This window comes from Electrona antarctica (genome assembly GCF_951216825.1).
Source record: "Electrona antarctica genome assembly, contig: scaffold_92, whole genome shotgun sequence".
Taxonomy (NCBI): Eukaryota; Metazoa; Chordata; class Actinopteri; order Myctophiformes; family Myctophidae; genus Electrona; species Electrona antarctica.
The window spans coordinates 459543-479240 of record NW_027638697.1 but is presented as its reverse complement, the minus strand read 5'-3'; the positions used below and the strand labels follow the sequence as shown (position 1 = coordinate 479240).

Below are 19698 nucleotides of genomic sequence, written 5' to 3'. Positions count from 1 at the left end.
GGTCCTACACTCACCCTGACGTAGTTGGAGGGGAAGACCCCGTGGCGGTCCTACACTCACCCTGACGTAGTTGGAGGGGAAGACCCCGTAGAGGTCTTACACTCACCCTGACGTAGTTGGAGGGGAAGACCCCGTAGAGGTCCTACACTCACCCTGACGTAGTTGGAGGGGAAGACCCCGTAGAGGTCCTACACTCACCCTGACGTAGTTGGAGGGGAAGACCCCGTAGAGGTCCTACACTCACCCTGACGTAGTTGGAGGGGAAGACCCCGTAGAGGTCCTACACTCACCCTGACGTAGTTGGAGGGGAAGACCCCGTGGCGGTCCTACACTCACCCTGACGTAGTTAGAGGGGAAGACCCTGTAGAGGTCCTACACTCACCCTGACGTAGTTGGAGGGGAAGACCCCGTAGAGGTCCTACACTCACCCTGACGTAGTTGGAGGGGAAGACCCCGTAGAGGTCCTACACTCACCCTGACGTAGTTGGAGGGGAAGACCCCGTAGAGGTCCTACACTCACCCTGACGTAGTTGGAGGGGAAGACCCCGTAGAGGTCCTACACTCACCCTGACGTAGTTGGAGGGGAAGACCCCGTAGAGGTCCTACACTCACACTGACGTAGTTGGAGGGGAAGACCCTGTAGAGGTCCTACACTCACCCTGACGTAGTTGGAGGGGAAGACCCCGTAGAGGTCCTACACTCACCCTGACATAGTTGGAGGGGAAGACCCCGTAGAGGTCCTACACTCACCCTGACGTAGTTGGAGGGGAAGACCCCGTAGAGGTCCTACACTCACCCTGACGTAGTTGGAGGGGAAGACCCCGTAGAGGTCCTACACTCACCCTGACGTAGTTGGAGGGGAATACCCCGTAGAGGTCCTACACTCACCCTGACGTAGTTGGAGGGGAAGACACCGTAGAGGTCCTACACTCACCCTGACGTAGTTGGAGGGGAAGACCCCGTAGAGGTCCTACACTCACCCTGACGTAGTTGGAGGGGAAGACCCCGTAGAGGTCCTACACTCACCCTAACGTAGTTGGAGGGGAAGACCCCGTAGAGGTCCTACACTCACCCTGACGTAGTTGGAGGGGAAGACCCTGTAGAGGTCCTACACTCACACTGACGTAGTTGGAGGGGAAGACCCTGTAGAGGTAATACAACTCACCCTGACATAGTTGGAGGGGAAGACCCCGTAGAGGTCCTACACTCACCCTGACGTAGTTGGAGGGGAAGACCCCGTAGAGGTCCTACACTCACCCTGACGTAGTTGGAGGGGAAGACCCCGTAGAGGTCCTACACTCACCCTGACGTAGTTGGAGGGGAAGACCCCGTAGAGGTCCTACACTCACCCTGACGTAGTTGGAGGGGAAGACCCCGTAGAGGTCCTACACTCACCCTGACGTAGTTGGAGGGGAAGACCCCGTAGAGGTCCTACACTCACCCTGACGTAGTTGGAGGGGAAGACCCCGTAGAGGTCCTACACTCACCCTGACGTAGTTGGAGGGGAAGACCCCGTAGAGGTCCTACACTCACCCTGACGTAGTTGGAGGGGAAGACCCCGTAGAGGTCCTACACTCACCCTGACGTAGTTGGAGGGGAAGACCCCGTAGAGGTCCTACACTCACCCTGACGTAGTTGGAGGGGAAGACCCCGTAGAGGTCCTACACTCACCCTGACGTAGTTGGAGGGGAAGACCCCGTAGAGGTCCTACACTCACCCTGACGTAGTTGGAGGGGAAGACCCCGTGGCGGTCCTACACTCACCCTGACGTAGTTAGAGGGGAAGACCCTGTAGAGGTCCTACACTCACCCTGACGTAGTTGGAGGGGAAGACCCCGTAGAGGTCCTACACTCACCCTGACGTAGTTGGAGGGGAAGACCCCATAGAGGTCCTACACTCACCCTGACGTAGTTGGAGGGGAAGACCCCGTAGAGGTCCTACACTCACCCTGACGTAGTTGGAGGGGAAGACCCCGTAGAGGTCCTACACTCACCCTGACGTAGTTGGAGGGGAAGACCCTGTAGAGGTCCTACACTCACACTGACGTAGTTGGAGGGGAAGACCCTGGGGAGGGGAAGACCCCGTAGAGGTCCTACACTCACCCTGACGTAGTTGGAGGGGAAGACCCTGTAGAGGTCCTACACTCACACTGACGTAGTTGGAGGGGAAGACCCTGTAGAGGTAATACAACTCACCCTGACGTAGTTGGAGGGGAAGACCCCGTAGAGGTCCTACACTCACCCTGACGTAGTTGGAGGGGAAGACCCCGTAGAGGTCCTACACTCACCCTGACGTAGTTGGAGGGGAAGACCCCGTAGAGGTCCTACACTCACCCTGACGTAGTTGGAGGGGAAGACCCCGTAGAGGTCCTACACTCACACTGACGTAGTTGGAGGGGAAGACCCCGTAGAGGTCCTACACTCACCCTGACGTAGTTGGAGGGGAAGACCCCGTAGAGGTCCTACACTCACCCTGACGTAGTTGGAGGGGAAGACCCCGTAGAGGTCCTACACTCACCCTGACGTAGTTGGAGGGGAAGACCCCGTAGAGGTCCTACACTCACCCTGACGTAGTTGGAGGGGAAGACCCCGTAGAGGTCCTACACTCACCCTGACGTAGTTGGAGGGGAAGACCCCGTAGAGGTCCTACACTCACCCTGACGTAGTTGGAGGGGAAGACCCCGTAGAGGTCCTACACTCACCCTGACGTAGTTGGAGGGGAAGACCCCGTAGAGGTCCTACACTCACCCTGACGTAGTTGGAGGGGAAGACCCCGTAGAGGTCCTACACTCACCCTGACGTAGTTGGAGGGGAAGACCCCGTAGAGGTCCTACACTCACACTGACGTAGTTGGAGGGGAAGACCCCGTAGAGGTCCTACACTCACCCTGACGTAGTTGGAGGGGAAGACCCCGTAGAGGTCCTACACTCACCCTGACGTAGTTGGAGGGGAAGACCCCGTAGAGGTCCTACACTCACCCTGACGTAGTTGGAGGGGAAGACCCCGTAGAGGTCCTACACTCACCCTGACGTAGTTGGAGGGGAAGACCCCGTAGAGGTCCTACACTCACCCTGACGTAGTTGGAGGGGAAGACCCCGTAGAGGTCCTACACTCACCCTGACGTAGTTGGAGGGGAAGACCCCGTAGAGGTCCTACACTCACCCTGACGTAGTTGGAGGGGTAGACCCCGTAGAGGTCCTACACTCACCCTGACGTAGTTGGAGGGGAAGACCCCGTAGAGGTCCTACACTCACCCTGACGTAGTTGGAGGGGAAGACCCCGTAGAGGTCCCCGATGCAGCCGCGCCACCACTCGCCGTCCCGCTGCGTCACCAGCACCACGTCTCCCTCGCGGAACGTCAGGTCCCCCGCCTCGGGGCTCTCGTACGTGTAGAGCGCCACGAACTCTGAGGAGGAGGGCATATGTGACGGGGTCTGGCAAATAGGCCCTCATCTCGACCAGAGTAATGTGACGGGGTCTGGCAAATAGGCCCTCATCTCGACCAGAGTAATGTGACGGGGTCTGGCAAATAGGCCCTCATCTCGACCAGAGTAATGTGACTGGGTCTGGCAAATAGGCCCTCATCTCGACCAGAGTAATTTTTCAGTTTTTTACAGATTATTAAAGTACAGAATGTAAGCTTTCATATGATGTATCATTCAATGAAATTGGAAAATATTTAAAGGAGATATGACCATTTTAAAATGATTGTGCCGTTTTACCCAAAGCTGAGAAAATCCCCTTTGAATGTCCACAACAATGTCACAAGTCACAACAATGAAGCACTCTGTGTAGCCTGGTTTCTATTTAGTGTGCAGGGCTTCCATCCGGTCTAAAGCCCACCCACTGTATGCGCTGATTTACATACACATACATACACGATCCGTATCCTCCCCTCGCCGGATGTTGATTTAACAGTGCTAACTAGCAGTGCTGACGGCCGTATGTGAACGATTTTTTCAATCATTTACACAAATGCTGTCTATAAAAGCACAAACACTATGTGTGCCTATGTATCCATGCCCTGGGGTCGCTACAATAACATTAAAGTGTTGAAGCCATCCAGAAAATGTCTCTCTCTGTTTACAACACTTGACACTAGCTTCTAGCCGTGGTCTCTCTCACAGTCTCACTACACTAACTTCCATAAATTCAACTGCTATGCGAGGGGGCCAACTTTACCGAAAATAAATAAAACTACTCCGCTAATCACTGAAACAAAGCCTGTTTTGTGTTGGTGAAAGTCTATTCTCCAGGCTGGGGATTTTTGCCATGAAATAAAATACATCGAAGTGGATTGGATGCAGGCACAACCCTGACATGCCATAGTAGAATAAGTGAATCTGTCCGGTACATGACTTTATTAAAATGGCACAAAATGCATTTTATCGAGAAACTGGGGACCTGAGACGTTTCCCAGCCCGGAGAATAGACTTTTTCCTAGGTCTAGCAGGCTTTATTTCGGCGAGTAGCTACGTGGTTTTGTTTATTTTCTGTAAAGTATAAACCCTCGGACGGCAGTGGGATATTTTGCCTGTGAGCAGCAGAGGCATCGGGTGTCCATTTATCTCCAGCCGAGAGACATTAGAGTTACTTCCACGGTCCATCGTAGCTATAAAATCCCAAATGCTCCTCCATACTATAGCCATGTTGAAGAATTCTGTGTTTAAAAACACACAAGCACGCTAATGGGCGGTGCTCAGAGCGTGAAACCTGAGGACAAAGACATTCCAAAGACCAATCGAAAGCTACATGCAAATCTCGGAACTGCTCTTCTCCGCCCCCAAAACAGAGGTGAAATTACCGAAAGAACAAGCCTACTTTGACTTATAAATGTATACATTTCATTTACCCAAATCAATAATCTGTTGGAATGAAAACCTTCTTCAACATTCAAACTGTGTTAATATGAAAAAAACGAAAATCACACCAAAAAAAAGTTTATTTAGCGATTTTCTCCCTTTTCATTATAGGCGAGTTGAGGACCATTTCGCTAGACCTGGTCACATATACACACGCTATGACTAAACACCACTGCCCCCTGGCGGTGGGAGGGGGCACCAGTATGGATTTCGTCGACTAAAACTAAGCCGAAAAAATGTTCGCCGGCTACCTTTTTTTCACTGACGAAAAGTAAATGGAAACTAAATGAAAACTAAGCTACGACGACTAAGACATCAACAAATAAAAACTACACTTAAATGTTAGGAAGGGACTAGTGGACAAGAGATCCAGTATAAGTCATTTTATACTTGTTTGCATGCTGAAAATAGCAGCAAGGAAAATGCTTACAAAATGTCTTCTAAATACTGACAGTTTTCTGAAAAACCTAGGTTTCTATGTCAGTGTTCTCAACTATTTCATGTCAAATTATATTTAATTTGCCGCGGATCTCCCTATCTCAAAACATGTTGTTTTAGGGACCTCCCAGAAGCAAAGATTTGAATTAAAAATGTTCGCTGTGAAAGAATATATGTTCCAAAATGTGCACGTTTTCACGATTAAAAAATAGAATAGCAGATCTACAAGCTCCTTGTGCGTCCTACGAGTGCATCCTGTGGTGTCGCTCTGCTGGAGTTGTAGTCCATAACACTTCCCACAATACATTGTGGTTTATAGCCCCTCTGGGTGGGAGGGGCAGACAGACAGACAGACAGACAGACAGACAGACAGACAGACAGACAGACAGACAGACACCAACCTTCCAGTTGACCTGAATCGGGAGCGTCAAACTCGTCAACGCTGGAATATATGGGCCTGTTGAGTAACGACACAAAGACAATGATATCATCTATATACGACACAAAGACAATTATATCATCTATATACAACACAAAGACAATTATATCATCTATATACGACACAAAGACAATGATATCATCTATATACGACACAAAGACAATGATATCATCTATATACGACACAAAGACTACAGAGAGTGTGTGTAAATTTAGTCGAGACTAAAACTAAAAACGTGTGACTGAAATATGAAAAAATAAAATAAAATAAATGATTACATTTTCATTCAAAAGACAGACTAAAACCACTGTCAAAATCGACACCGCTTCTAAATGAATGTGAAAGGCATGTGTGTGTGTGTCTGTGTGTGTGCGTGCGTGTGCGTGAATGTGACAGGTGTGTGTGTGTGTGTGTATGTGTGTGTTTAAGTGAAATTTGTGCGTGCGTGCTCGTACTCTGCTGCGCTCCCGCGCGCGGCCTCCAGGGGGGGCGTGGCCGTGGCCACCACCTCAACGTGCGTTTTGGGGAACCATCCCTGCCGCGCCGCCCCGCCCCCACCGCCATCCAACCGCCCCAGCCACCACCCGTCCTCCCTCTGCCGCAGCACGGTGATGATGTCACCCGGCGAGAGGCTCAGCAGCGCGGTGATGACCTCATCACGGGGGGCGAAGCTGTCCAGGTGGGAAGAGGAGGAGGAGGAGCCGGGCGACCACACCGAGAGGACACGAGCCTGGAGGGGAGGGGCTAAGGACTGTGGGGGGTTGGGGGGGGGGGCATTGGTACATATGAAGGTGGAGTCATTACCGTCATGCTGTGAGCAGTGTTGTTTTCGTCGACTAATACAATGACGAAAAATGTTCGTCGACTACCTTTTTTTCACTGACGAAAACTAGATGGAAACTACATGAAAACTAAGCTATGACTAAAACTAAGACTAAATATACTGGCAATTTCTTCAACAAATGAAAACTAGACAAAAATGTAGCAGATGACAAAAAATAGCAGATGAGGCTAACGGTGGAGTCATTACCGTCGTAGCGCTGTGAGGCTAACGGTGGAGTCATTACCGTCGTAGCGCTGTGAGGCTAACGGTGGAGTCATTACCGTCGTAGCACTGTGAGGCTAACGGTGGAGTCATTACCGTCGTAGCGCTGTGAGGCTAACGGTGGAGTCATTACCGTCGTAGCGCTGTGAGGCTAAAGGTGGAGTCATTACCGTCGTAGCGCTGTGAGGCTAAAGGTGGAGTCATTACCGTCGTAGCGCTGTGAGGCTAAAGGTGGAGTCATTACCGTCGTAACGCTGTGAGGCTAACGGTGGAGTCATTACCGTCGTAGCGCTGTGAGGCTAACAGTGGAGTCATTACCGTCGTAGCGCTGTGAGGCTAACGGTGGAGTCATTACCGTCGTATCACTGTGAGGCTAACGGTGGAGTCATTACCGTCGTAGCGCTGTGAGGCTAAAGGTGGAGTCATTACCGTCGTAGCGCTGTGAGGCTAACGGTGGAGTCATTACCGTCGTAGCGCTGTGAGGTTAACGGTGGAGTCATTACCGTCGTAGCGCTGTGAGGCTAACGGTGGAGTCATTACCGTCGTAGCGCTGTGAGGCTAAAGGTGGAGTCATTACCGTCGTAGCGCTGTGAGGCTAAAGGTGGAGTCATTACCGTCGTAGCGCTGTGAGGTTAAAGGTGGAGTCATTACCGTCGTAGCGATGTGAGGCTAACAGTGGAGTCATTACCGTCGTAGCGCTGTCAGCCTCAGTTGTCCCAAAGCCGTCGGGGCTGCAGTTTAACGCCGTCCCGTCGCAATCTGGAACTCTGGTTAAAAAAAGAAAGAAAAAAAGACAGAGATGAACTTTTAACACATCATGGTCTGTGGACGTCTTTGGTATTACACCCGCGTGTGGGGCCAAAGAAGTCTGTGGACGTCTTTGAAAAAAAAAGTTTGTGCTATTGCCATTGAGAATGCATTGGGCGTTTAAGTTAAATAACTCAGAAACTATAAAACATTTCAAAGTAAAAAGTTCCAGCATGTGTCTCCTAAGGCTGTCCCCAAACATTCAAGGTTCGAATGTTCGCTCGTTAGGGTTGGCACTCGAATCTTAATGAATGGGCTTGAACCATTCGTTTTATTTATTTTTATTTTTTTATTAAATAAAAAATATTATTATTTTTTCCCTTTTTTTATTAACTCGAAAATATATCTCAGCGAGAATGCGATATGAGCATGTAAAAAAAAAAGTAAGTTTCTAGTGCATTCCTGTCAGAAGTTATGATTTTTTTTAAAGAAATATCTCCTAGTTCTGCTGTCCCATCTCCCGTGCTTGTAATTTGGTGATTGGCCTGCAGCTGAGGTGAATTGAATGGAATGTCTGACGCGTCTCTCTCTCTCACACACACACACACACACACACCAGCATGATCGCTGACAGGGGCCATGATATATTAGCATACGGCCATACGCTCTCTAGCATCACATCACAAAAAGTAGGGAACTCTGATCATTGTTAAGCAAAACGGTCACGGAGGATCTGCTTTTGCCCTGTGCCCACTTCACTTCAATGCGCCTCCCAGAATACACAGGTGGAACAAATAACGAGCAATATACGCTGTTTTAGCTGCCTGCCAGCAAGCTCACGTGAGCTTGCAGATCAGCTGTTTTGAGCCACTTGACGGTGTGTGTGTGTGTGTGTGTGTGTGTGTGTTGGGAGAGACGAGAGAGATTGATAAAGAGCAGGGGAGACGCGCTGCGCAGGATATCTCAAAGGTTATTTTTTAAATTAATTGGAAACAAATGGTCCGGATGTTCGCTCGGGAATTCCTGCCGAAGTTCGAGTCCAAAAAAAAGGGCTAAGGTACAGCCTTATTTTTTTTCAGCTGACTGTGGAGACACTGTCTCCACAGTCAGCTGAAAAAAAATATGACTTATTTGCAGTGGCGTGCACAGACACGAGGGGCAGGTGCTCAAGTGAAAAAAAGGGCACCTTGTGCAGCGCGTGGAACCGGCCGGTTTTCAAAAGGGCATATTGTTGTCAAGAGGGCAAGGGCAGGTGGTGCTCTAGCACCCCTTAGTGTCTATCTGTGCACGCCACTGCTTATTTGCGATTAATCGTACAATTAAAATATTGAATCGTTGGACAGCACTAACATTTTTGTATCCATTGCACACAACGGCCCCCAGGGGGCACACCACGGCCCCCAGGGGGCACACAAGGGCCCCCAGGGGGCACACAACGGCCCCCAGGGGGCACACCACGGCCCCCAGGGGGCACACAAGGGCCCCCAGGGGGCACACAACGGCCCCCAGGGGGCACACCACGGCCCCCCCAGGGACGCACGGTACCACCTACCCTGCGTCGGGTGGTTCCTCGGGGCAGGCGGAGTGGGGCAGCAGGTGGCCCCCTTGCCCCCCCGGGGCATTAGGGGCAGTGTGGGTGGTGGTTTTGGGGGCAACGGGGGGGCACTTGTCGGCGTAGCTCTGGGGGAACCAGCCCCTTCTCCCTTGGTAGGAACCACACAGCCAGCCCGGCTCCCCCGCAGTCTGCTCCTCCACCTGCAGGGGGCGCCAAAACCAACACACACACGGTTCCATCACTGGACCATTTTTTAACCCATTTAGACCAGACACCAGATTCTACAAAATGTCTTCTAAATCATGAAAGTTCTCATAAAACCCTATGTTCTCACAGGGTTAAACCCTGTTTCTATGTCAGTGGTTCTCACAGGGTTAAACCCTATGTTTCTGTCAGTGGTTCTCAAAGGGTTAAACCCTATGTTTCTATGTCAGTGGTTCTCACAGGGTTAAACCCTATGTTTCTGTCAGTGGTTCTCAAAGGGTTAAACCCTGTTTCTATGTCAGTGGTTCTCACAGGGTTAAACCCTATGTTTCTATGTCAGTGGTTCTCACAGGGTTAAACCCTGTTTCTATGTCAGTGGTTCTCACAGGGTTAAACCCTATGTTTCTGTCAGTGGTTCTCAAAGGGTTAAACCCTATGTTTCTATGTCAGTGGTTCTCACAGGGTTAAACCCTATGTTTCTGTCAGTGGTTCTCAAAGGGTTAAACCCTATGTTTCTATGTCAGTGGTTCTCACAGGGTTAAACCCTATGTTTCTATGTCAGTGGTTCTCACAGGGTTAAACCCTGTTTCTATATCAGTGGTTCTCACAGGGTTAAACCCTATGTTTCTATGTCAGTGGTTCTCACAGGGTTAAACCCTATGTTTCTATGTCAGTGGTTCTCACAGGGTTAAACCCTGTTTCTATGTCAGTGGTTCTCACAGGGTTAAACCCTGTTTCTATGTCAGTGGTTCTCACAGGGTTAAACCCTATGTTTCTGTCAGTGGTTCTCAAAGGGTTAAACCCTATGTTTCTATGTCAGTGGTTCTCACAGGGTTAAACCCTATGTTTCTGTCAGTGGTTCTCAAAGGGTTAAACCCTATGTTTCTATGTCAGTGGTTCTCACAGGGTTAAACCCTATGTTTCTATGTCAGTGGTTCTCACAGGGTTAAACCCTGTTTCTATATCAGTGGTTCTCACAGGGTTAAACCCTATGTTTCTATGTCAGTGGTTCTCACAGGGTTAAACCCTATGTTTCTATGTCAGTGGTTCTCACAGGGTTAAACCCTGTTTCTATGTCAGTGGTTCTCACAGGGTTAAACCCTATGTTTCTATGTCAGTGGTTCTCACAGGGTTAAACCCCATGTTTCTATGTCAGTGGTTCTCACAGGGTTAAACCCCATGTTTCTATGTCAGTGGTTCTCACAGGGTTAAACCCCATGTTTCTATGTCAGTGGTTCTCACAGGGTTAAACCCCAAGTTTCTATGTCAGTGGTTCTCACAGGGTTAAACCCTATGTTTCTATGTCAGTGGTTCTCACAGGGTTAAACCCCATGTTTCTATGTCAGTGGTTCTCACAGGGTTAAACCCTATGTTTCTATGTCAGTGGTTCTCACAGGGTTAAACCCCATGTTTCTGTGTCAGTGGTTCTCACAGGGATAAACCCTATGTTTCTATGTCAGTGGTTCTCAAACTATTTCATGTCAAGGACCCCCAGAATTATCATGTAATCGGCCCCGGACTCCAATCTCCAATCCCCCCCCCCGTCCCCCCCCGTCCAGAAGCAAAGACTTGAGTTAAAAACGTCCTCTCTAAAAGAATACATATTCAAGGATTCGCGTAACATTTTCACAACTTTTCAAAAACGCTACGAGCTTGTAGATCTGCTATTTTTCAACTGCTAAAATAAGTTTAAAAACAATGGTTAAAGTGGTTATAAAACTCTAACGTGACACAGATGCCGTTCCCGTCATTCATGGGTGGCTTCAACTTAGCTCAGAGTCCTCAGCGTAGCGTCGGAAACGATGTTGTACATACCTCGATGAGACACGACGTCGTACATACCTCGATGAGACACGACGTCGTACATACCTCGATGAGACACGACGTCGTACATACCTCGATGAGACACGACGTCGTACATACCTCGATGAGACACGACGTCGTACATACCTCGATGAGACACGACGTCGTACATACCTCGATGAGACACGACGTCGTACATACCTCGATGAGACACGACGTCGTACATACCTCGATGAGACACGACGTCGTACATACCTCGATGAGACACGACGTCGTACATACCTCGATGAGACACGACGTCGTACATACCTCGATGAGACACGACGTCGTACATACCTCGATGAGACACGACGTCGTACATACCTCGATGAGACACGACGTCGTACATACCTCGATGAGACACGACGTCGTACATACCTCGATGAGACACGACGTCGTACATACCTCGATGAGACACGACGTCGTACATACCTCGATGAGACACGACGTCGTACATACCTCGATGAGACACGACGTCGTACATACCTCGATGAGACACGACGTCGTACATACCTCGATGAGACACGACGTCGTACATACCTCGATGAGACACGACGTCGTACATACCTCGATGAGACACGACGTCGTACATACCTCGATGAGACACGACGTCGTACATACCTCGATGAGACACGACGTCGTACATACCTCGATGAGACACGACGTCGTACATACCTCGATGAGACACGACGTCGTACATACCTCGATGAGACACGACGTCGTACATACCTCGATGAGACACGACGTCGTACATACCTCGATGAGACACGACGTCGTACATACCTCGATGAGACACGACGTCGTACATACCTCGATGAGACACGACGTCGTACATACCTCGATGAGACACGACGTCGTACATACCTCGATGAGACACGACGTCGTACATACCTCGATGAGACACGACGTCGTACATACCTCGATGAGACACGACGTCGTACATACCTCGATGAGACACGACGTCGTACATACCTCGATGAGACACGACGTCGTACATACCTCGATGAGACACGACGTCGTACATACCTCGATGAGACACGACGTCGTACATACCTCGATGAGACACGACGTCGTACATACCTCGATGAGACACGACGTCGTACATACCTCGATGAGACACGACGTCGTACATACCTCGATGAGACACGACGTCGTACATACCTCGATGAGACACGACGTCGTACATACCTCGATGAGACACGACGTCGTACATACCTCGATGAGACACGACGTCGTACATACCTCGATGAGACACGACGTCGTACATACCTCGATGAGACACGACGTCGTACATACCTCGATGAGACACGACGTCGTACATACCTCGATGAGACACGACGTCGTACATACCTCGATGAGACACGACGTCGTACATACCTCGATGAGACACGACGTCGTACATACCTCGATGAGACACGACGTCGTACATACCTCGATGAGACACGACGTCGTACATACCTCGATGAGACACGACGTCGTACATACCTCGATGAGACACGACGTCGTACATACCTCGATGAGACACGACGTCGTACATACCTCGATGAGACACGACGTCGTACATACCTCGATGAGACACGACGTCGTACATACCTCGATGAGACACGACGTCGTACATACCTCGATGAGACACGACGTCGTACATACCTCGATGAGACACGACGTCGTACATACCTCGATGAGACACGACGTCGTACATACCTCGATGAGACACGACGTCGTACATACCTCGATGAGACACGACGTCGTACATACCTCGATGAGACACGACGTCGTACATACCTCGATGAGACACGACGTCGTACATACCTCGATGAGACACGACGTCGTACATACCTCGATGAGACACGACGTCGTACATACCTCGATGAGACACGACGTCGTACATACCTCGATGAGACACGATGTCGTACATACCTCGATGAGACACGACGTCGTACATACCTCGATGAGACACGACGTCGTACATACCTCGATGAGACACGACGTCGTACATACCTCGATGAGACACGACGTCGTACATACCTCGATGAGACACGATGTCGTACATACCTCGATAAGACACGACGTCGTACATACCTCGATGAGACACGACGTCGTACATACCTCGATGAGACACGATGTCGTACATACCTCGATGAGACACGATGTCGTACATACCTCGATGAGACACGATGTCGTACATACCTCGATAAGACACGACGTCGTACATACCTCGATTAGACACGACGTCGTACATACCTCGATGAGACACGACGTCGTACATACCTCGATGAGACACGACGTCGTACATACCTCGATAAGACACGACGTCGTACATACCTCGATTAGACACGACGTCGTACATACCTCGATGAGACACAACGTCGTACATACCTCGATGAGACACGACGTCGTACATACCTCGATGAGACACGACGTCGTACATACCTCGATGAGACACGACGTCGTGCATACCTCGATGAGACACGATGTCGTACATACGTCGATGAGACACGATGTCGTACATACCTCGATGAGACACGATGTCGTACATACCTCGATGAGACAGTCGGCATCCAGGGTGAGCTCGTCTGCGTTGCGGGCCACGAAGGGGTACAGGGCTCTGTAGGAGGTCAGGGTGCAGGAGCTGGGAGACGTCAGCACGGGATGCTGCCCTGCTCCTCCTCCTCCTCCTCCTCCTCCTCCACCTCTCTCCTGTTTGGATTGATTCATTGAATTATTTAATATATTCGCCATTTGAGCCACGGAACCACCGTTTGATGACATTTAGCCTCTCAGACCACAAGAGTAACTAAAGGATATTTTGTTATTGTTGACGCACAATTCCATGTTGTTGCCAAAACAGCATACAGTATATGGCGATAACTGGCATTCAGCTACTGATTTGGAAGAGTTATCATACCAAAATATAAACCCTAACCCTAACCCTAACCCATTTCATGAAAACATCAGTGTTGGCCCCTGGACTATGGGACCAAAGGTTGAAAACATCAGTGTTGGCCCCTGGACTATGGGACCAAAGGTTGCTGTACGTCAGTAGAATGCCTTATGCTAGACTACCAACGTGGAACGTTTGGTCAATTCCTTTACACCCCCAAAGTATGGTGTAAACAGCTTAGTGAATCTTTGACTCTGAAACACCAATACCTCTTCTCTCCTCCTCCTCTCCTGCTCCTCCGTCCCCTCCTCCTCTTCTCTCCGTTTGCGCGCGGCCCCCTCCTCCTCCTCCACCTCTTCCTCCTCCTTCTCCTCCACCTCTCCCTCCGCCTTCTCCTCCACCGGTTCCTCCGCCCTCCTCATCTCCTCCTCCGCCTCCTGGCTAGCTCGCCATTTGCGTGCCTCCTCCTCCTCCTCCGCCTCTTGTGCTTTCTCCTGCGCCGCAAGGAGGCGGGCCTGCGCCTCCCTCTCCTCCTGCATGGCCCGCTGCTCCTCCAGGAGCCTCCTCCGCTGCCTGGCCTCCTCCTCCTCTTCCTTTGCCTCCTGGTCTCTCCTCTCCTCATCTGCCTCCTGTTCCTTCCTCCTCTCCTCCTCTCTCCTCTCCTCCTCTTTCCTCTCCTCCTCCAACTTAGCCAGTCTGTGGACGATAAATAGACACAACAATAGTGCAATGAAAAAAAAATAATAATCCCAGAACACTGCAACTATAAGGCCAGACCGCAGCAATGCAACCGGTCCCGAAAATCCTCGCGACAAAACACTTTTAACACTTCTCAAGTGCCACCTGGCACGACACAATTGGTAGCGCTTGGGTGCCACCGGATCAGAGGCAGATTGTACTATGACGGACGCCCGTTTTTGTCGGCAGTAGCGACAAATGATAGTAGCAAAAGCGCAAATGCTAGCGAGCGAAGGCGACAGAAATGAGCTCCGAAGCTCGTCGATTTGATGGTACCACTGACAGCGCCGTAGTTTCCGAGAAAACGTCGTGAAAAGAAGCTAAAGCAGATGCGAATTGATCTGCGGGCGCAGAAACAGTGCAGGCGGGGCCCTAGCAACTGGACCTAGCAAGCGGAACGATTCCAAAAATGGAATACATCGAGGCTTTCTTATATCGATCCTAAACACGTTAAATACCGTACTCGCCATCAGCACCACGCAAATGTATTTGATAGGACGAGTATACTCGTCTAAAGCATCAAATGTGTTAACACTCGCATGACTGCAGTAAGGCCAGGTACCACAAGCTGACTTCAAGTCATGACTGTAATAAGGCCAGGTACCACACAAGCTGACTTCAGGTCATGACTGTAGTAAGGCCAGGCACCACACAAGCTGACTTCAGGTCATGACTGCAGTAAGGCCAGGTAGCACACAAGCTGACTTCAGGTCATCACTGTAGTAAGGCCAGGTACCACAAGCTGACTTCAGGTCATGACTGCAGTAAGGCCAGGCACCACACAAGCTGACTTCAGGTCATGACTGCAGTAGGGCCAGGTACCACAAGCTGACTTCAGGTCATGACAGTAGTAAGGCCAGGTACCACACAAGCTGACTTCAGGTCATGACTACAGTAAGGCCAGGTACCACAAGCTGACTTCACGTCATGACTGTAGTAAGGCCAGGTAACACAAGCTGACTTCAGGTCATGACTGCAGTAAGGCCAGGTACCACAAGCTGACTTCAGGTCATGACTGTAGTAAGGCCAGGTAGCACACAAGCTGACTTCAGGTCATGACTGTAGTAAGGCCAGGTACCACAAGCTGACTTCGGGTCATGACTGCAGTAAGGCCAGGCACCACACAAGCTGACTTCAGGTCATGACTGCAGTAAGGCCAGGTACCACAAGCTGACTTCAGGTCATGACTGTAGTAAGGCCAGGTACCACAAGCTGACTTCAGGTCATGACTGTAGTAAGGCCAGGTACCACAAGCTGACTTCAGGTCATGACTGCAGTAAGGCCAGGTACCACAAGCTGACTTCAGGTCATGACTGTAGTAAGGCCAGGTACCACACAAGCTGACTTCAGGTCATGACTGCAGTAAGGCCAGGCACCACACAAGCTGACTTCAGGTCATGACTATAGTAAGGCCAGGTACCACAAGCTGACTTCAGGTCATGACTGTAGTAAGGCCAGGTACCACAAGCTGACTTCACGTCATGACTGTAGTAAGGCCAGGTACCACAAGCTGACTTCAGGTCATGACTGCAGTAAGGCCAGGTACCACAAGCTGACTTCAGGTCATGACTGTAGTAAGGCCAGGTACCACAAGCTGACTTCGGGTCATGACTGTAGTAAGGCCAGGCACCACAAGCTGACTTCAGGTCATGACTGCAGTAAGGCCAGGTACCACAAGCTGACTTCAGGTCATGACTGTAATAAGGCCAGGTACCACAAGCTGACTTCAGGTCATGACTGTAGTAAGGCCAGGTACCACAAGCTGACTTCAGGTCATGACTGTAATAAGGCCAGGTACCACAAGCTGACTTCAGGTCATGACTGTAGTAAGGCCAGGTACCACAAGCTGACTTCAGGTCATGACTGTAGTAAGGCCAGGTACCACAAGCTGACTTCAGGTCATGACTGCAGTAAGGCCAGGTACCACAAGCTGACTTTAGGTCATGACTGTAGTAAGGCCAGGTAACACACAAGCTGACTTCAGGTCATGACTGCAGTAAGGCCAGGCACCACACAAGCTGACTTCAGGTCATGACTGTAGTAAGGCCAGGTACCACAAGCTGACTTCAGGTCATGACTGTAGTAAGGCAAGGTACCACAAGCTGACTTCAGGTCATGACTGCAGTAAGGCCAGGTACCACAAGCAGTCTTCAGGTCATGACTGCAGTAAGGCCAGGTACCACAAGCTGACTTCAGGTCATGACTGTAGTAAGGCCAGGTACCACAAGCTGACTTCAGGTCAAAAATACCTCCCAGACACTGTACTGTTAAATGGATCAGAAAGTACATTGTTCTGCTGGAAGCCGGCAGACAGAAGGACAGGTGCTGCAAAACAGCTGATCTGCATTATTCTTGCTCCTGCTTCCCAAAATACAGGCTGAACAGCTGCATCTGAATATAAATAAATGTTCTTCTGCATAATGTTAACAACTTCACAGTGAATCAAACTCAACCTGCATGGCCTCAAAAAACGTCTAACATCTCCCTCTGAGTCCATTTGGTTCCTAAAGGGTGTGGGGACCCCCTGGGGACCCCCTGGGGACCCACTGGGTCCATTTGGTTCCTAAAGGGTGTGGGGACCCCCTGGGGACCCACTGGGTCCATTTGGTTCCTAAAGGGTGTGGGGACCCCCCGGGGACCCCCTGGGGACCCCCCGGGGACCCCCTGGGGACCCACTGGGTCCATTTGGTTCCTAAAGGGTGTGGGGACCCCCTGGGGACCCACTGGGTCCATTTGGTTCCAAAAGGGTGTGGGGACCCCCTGGGGACCCCCTGGGGACCCACTGGGTCCATTTGGTTCCTAAAGGGTGTGGGGACCCCCTGGGGACCCCCTGGGTCCATTTGGTTCCTAAAGGGTGTGGGGACCCCCTGGGGACCCCCTGGGTCCATTTGGTTCCTAAAGGGTGTGGGGACCCCCCTGGGGACCAACTGGGTCCATTTGGTTCCTAAAGGGTGTGGGGACCCCCTGGGGACCCACTGGGGACCAACTGGGTCCATTTGGTTCCTAAAGGGTGTGGGGACCCCCCTGGGGACCAACTGGGTCCATTTGGTTCCTAAAGGGTGTGGGGACCCCCTGGGGACCAACTGGGTCCATTTGGTTCCTAAAGGGTGTGGGGACCCCCCGGGGACCCACTGGGGACCAACTGGGTCCATTTGGTTCCTAAAGGGTGTGGGGACCCCCCTGGGGACCAACTGGGTCCATTTGGTTCCTAAAGGGTGTGGGGACCCCCTGGGGACCCACTGGGGACCAACTGGGTCCATTTGGTTCCTAAAGGGTGTGGGGACCCCCTGGGGACCCACTGGGGACCAACTGGGTCCATTTGGTTCCTAAAGGGTGTGGGGAGCCCCTGGGGACCAACTGGGTCCATTTGGTTCCTAAAGGGTGTGGGGACCCCCTGGGGACCAACTGGGTCCATTTGGTTCCTAAAGGGTGTGGGGACCCCCTGGGGACCAACTGGGTCCATTTGGTTCCTAAAGGGTGTGGGGACCCACTGGGGACCAACTGGGTCCATTTGGTTCCTAAAGAGTGTGGGGAGCCCCTGGGGACCAACTGGGTCCATTTGGTTCCTAAAGAGTGTGGGGACCCCCCTGGGGACCCCCCGGGGACCGACTGGGTCCATTTGGTTCCTAAAGAGTGTGGGGAGCCCCTGGGGACCAACTGGGTCCATTTGGTTCCTAAAGAGTGTGGGGAGCCCCTGGGGACCAACTGGGTCCATTTGGTTCCTAAAGGGTGTGGGGACCCCCTGGGGACCCACTGGGGACCAACTGGGTCCATTTGGTTCCTAAAGGGTGTGGGGACCCCCTGGGGACCCACTGGGGACCAACTGGGTCCATTTGGTTCCTAAAGGGTGTGGGGACCCCCTGGGGACCCACTGGGGACCAACTGGGTCCATTTGGTTCCTAAAGGGTGTGGGGACCCCCTGGGGACCAACTGGGTCCATTTGGTTCCTAAAGGGTGTGGGGACCCCCTGCGGACCCCCCGGGGACCCACTGGGGACCAACTGGGTCCATTTGGTTCCTAAAGGGTGTAGGGACCCACTGGGGACCAACTGGGTCCATTTGGTTCCTAAAGGGTGTGGGGACCCCCTGGGGACCAACTGGGTCCATTTGGTTCCTAAAGGGTGTGGGGACCCACTGGGGACCAACTGGGTCCATTTGGTTCCTAAAGAGTGTGGGGACCCCCTGGGGACCAACTGGGTCCATTTGGTTCCTAAAGGGTGTGGGGACCCACTGGGGACCAACTGGGTCCATTTGGTTCCTAAAGGGTGTGGGGACCCCCCTGGGGACCCCCCGGGGACCGACTGGGTCCATTTGGTTCCTAAAGGGTGTGGGGACCCCCTGGGGACACCCTGGGGACCCCCCTGGGTCCATTTGGTTCCTAAAGGGTGGGACCCCCTGGGGACCCCCTGGGGACCCCCCTGGGTCCATTTGGTTCCTAAAGGGTGTGGGGACCCCCTGGGTCCATTTGGTTCCTAAAGGGTGTGGGGACCCCCCGGGGAACCCTGGGGACCCACTGGGTCCATTTGGTTCCTAAAGGGTGTGGGGACCCCCTGGGGACCCCCCTGGGTCCATTTGGTTCCTAAAGGGTGTGGGGACCCCCTGTGGACCCCCTGGGTCCATTTGGTTCCTAAAGGGTGTGGGGACCCCCCACACCCCCCCTGGGGACCCCCCTGGGTCCCCAGGGGGGACCCAGGGGGGTATATAATATATATATAATATATATTATATATATTCAAAGATTTGTGCCGCATTTTCACGATTTTTCAAAAATGCGAGCTTGTAGATCTGCTATTTTCTCACCTGAGTCTCTCTCTCTCTCACCTGAGTGTCTCTCTCTCTCTCCTCACCTGAGTGTCTCTCTCTCTCTCTCTCTCTCTCTCTCTCCCCCCTCACCTGAGTCTCTCTCTCTCCCCCCTCACCTGAGTCTCTCTCTCTCTCTCTCTCTCTCT

At 51.6% G+C, this 19698-nt stretch overlaps 1 protein-coding gene across 1 annotated transcript in view; it reads right to left on the bottom strand.

Annotated features, from left to right (window-relative positions):
* Positions 1 to 19698, bottom strand: part of LOC306917831 (intersectin-2-like) — a gene marked incomplete at its 3' end in the record, with an annotated part of 141771 nt that overhangs the window by 67556 nt on the left and 54517 nt on the right. Inside the window, exons 18-25 of the mRNA XM_079530735.1 lie at positions 14390 to 14708; positions 14282 to 14332; positions 13670 to 13828; positions 9083 to 9285; positions 7472 to 7550; positions 6194 to 6489; positions 5701 to 5756; positions 3254 to 3405 (exon numbers count right to left, since the gene is read on the bottom strand). Of these exons, the coding sequence (XP_079386861.1) occupies positions 3254 to 3405; positions 5701 to 5756; positions 6194 to 6489; positions 7472 to 7550; positions 9083 to 9285; positions 13670 to 13828; positions 14282 to 14332; positions 14390 to 14708 (1315 nt within the window). The remainder of the gene's footprint in view (positions 1 to 3253; positions 3406 to 5700; positions 5757 to 6193; positions 6490 to 7471; positions 7551 to 9082; positions 9286 to 13669; positions 13829 to 14281; positions 14333 to 14389; positions 14709 to 19698) is intronic.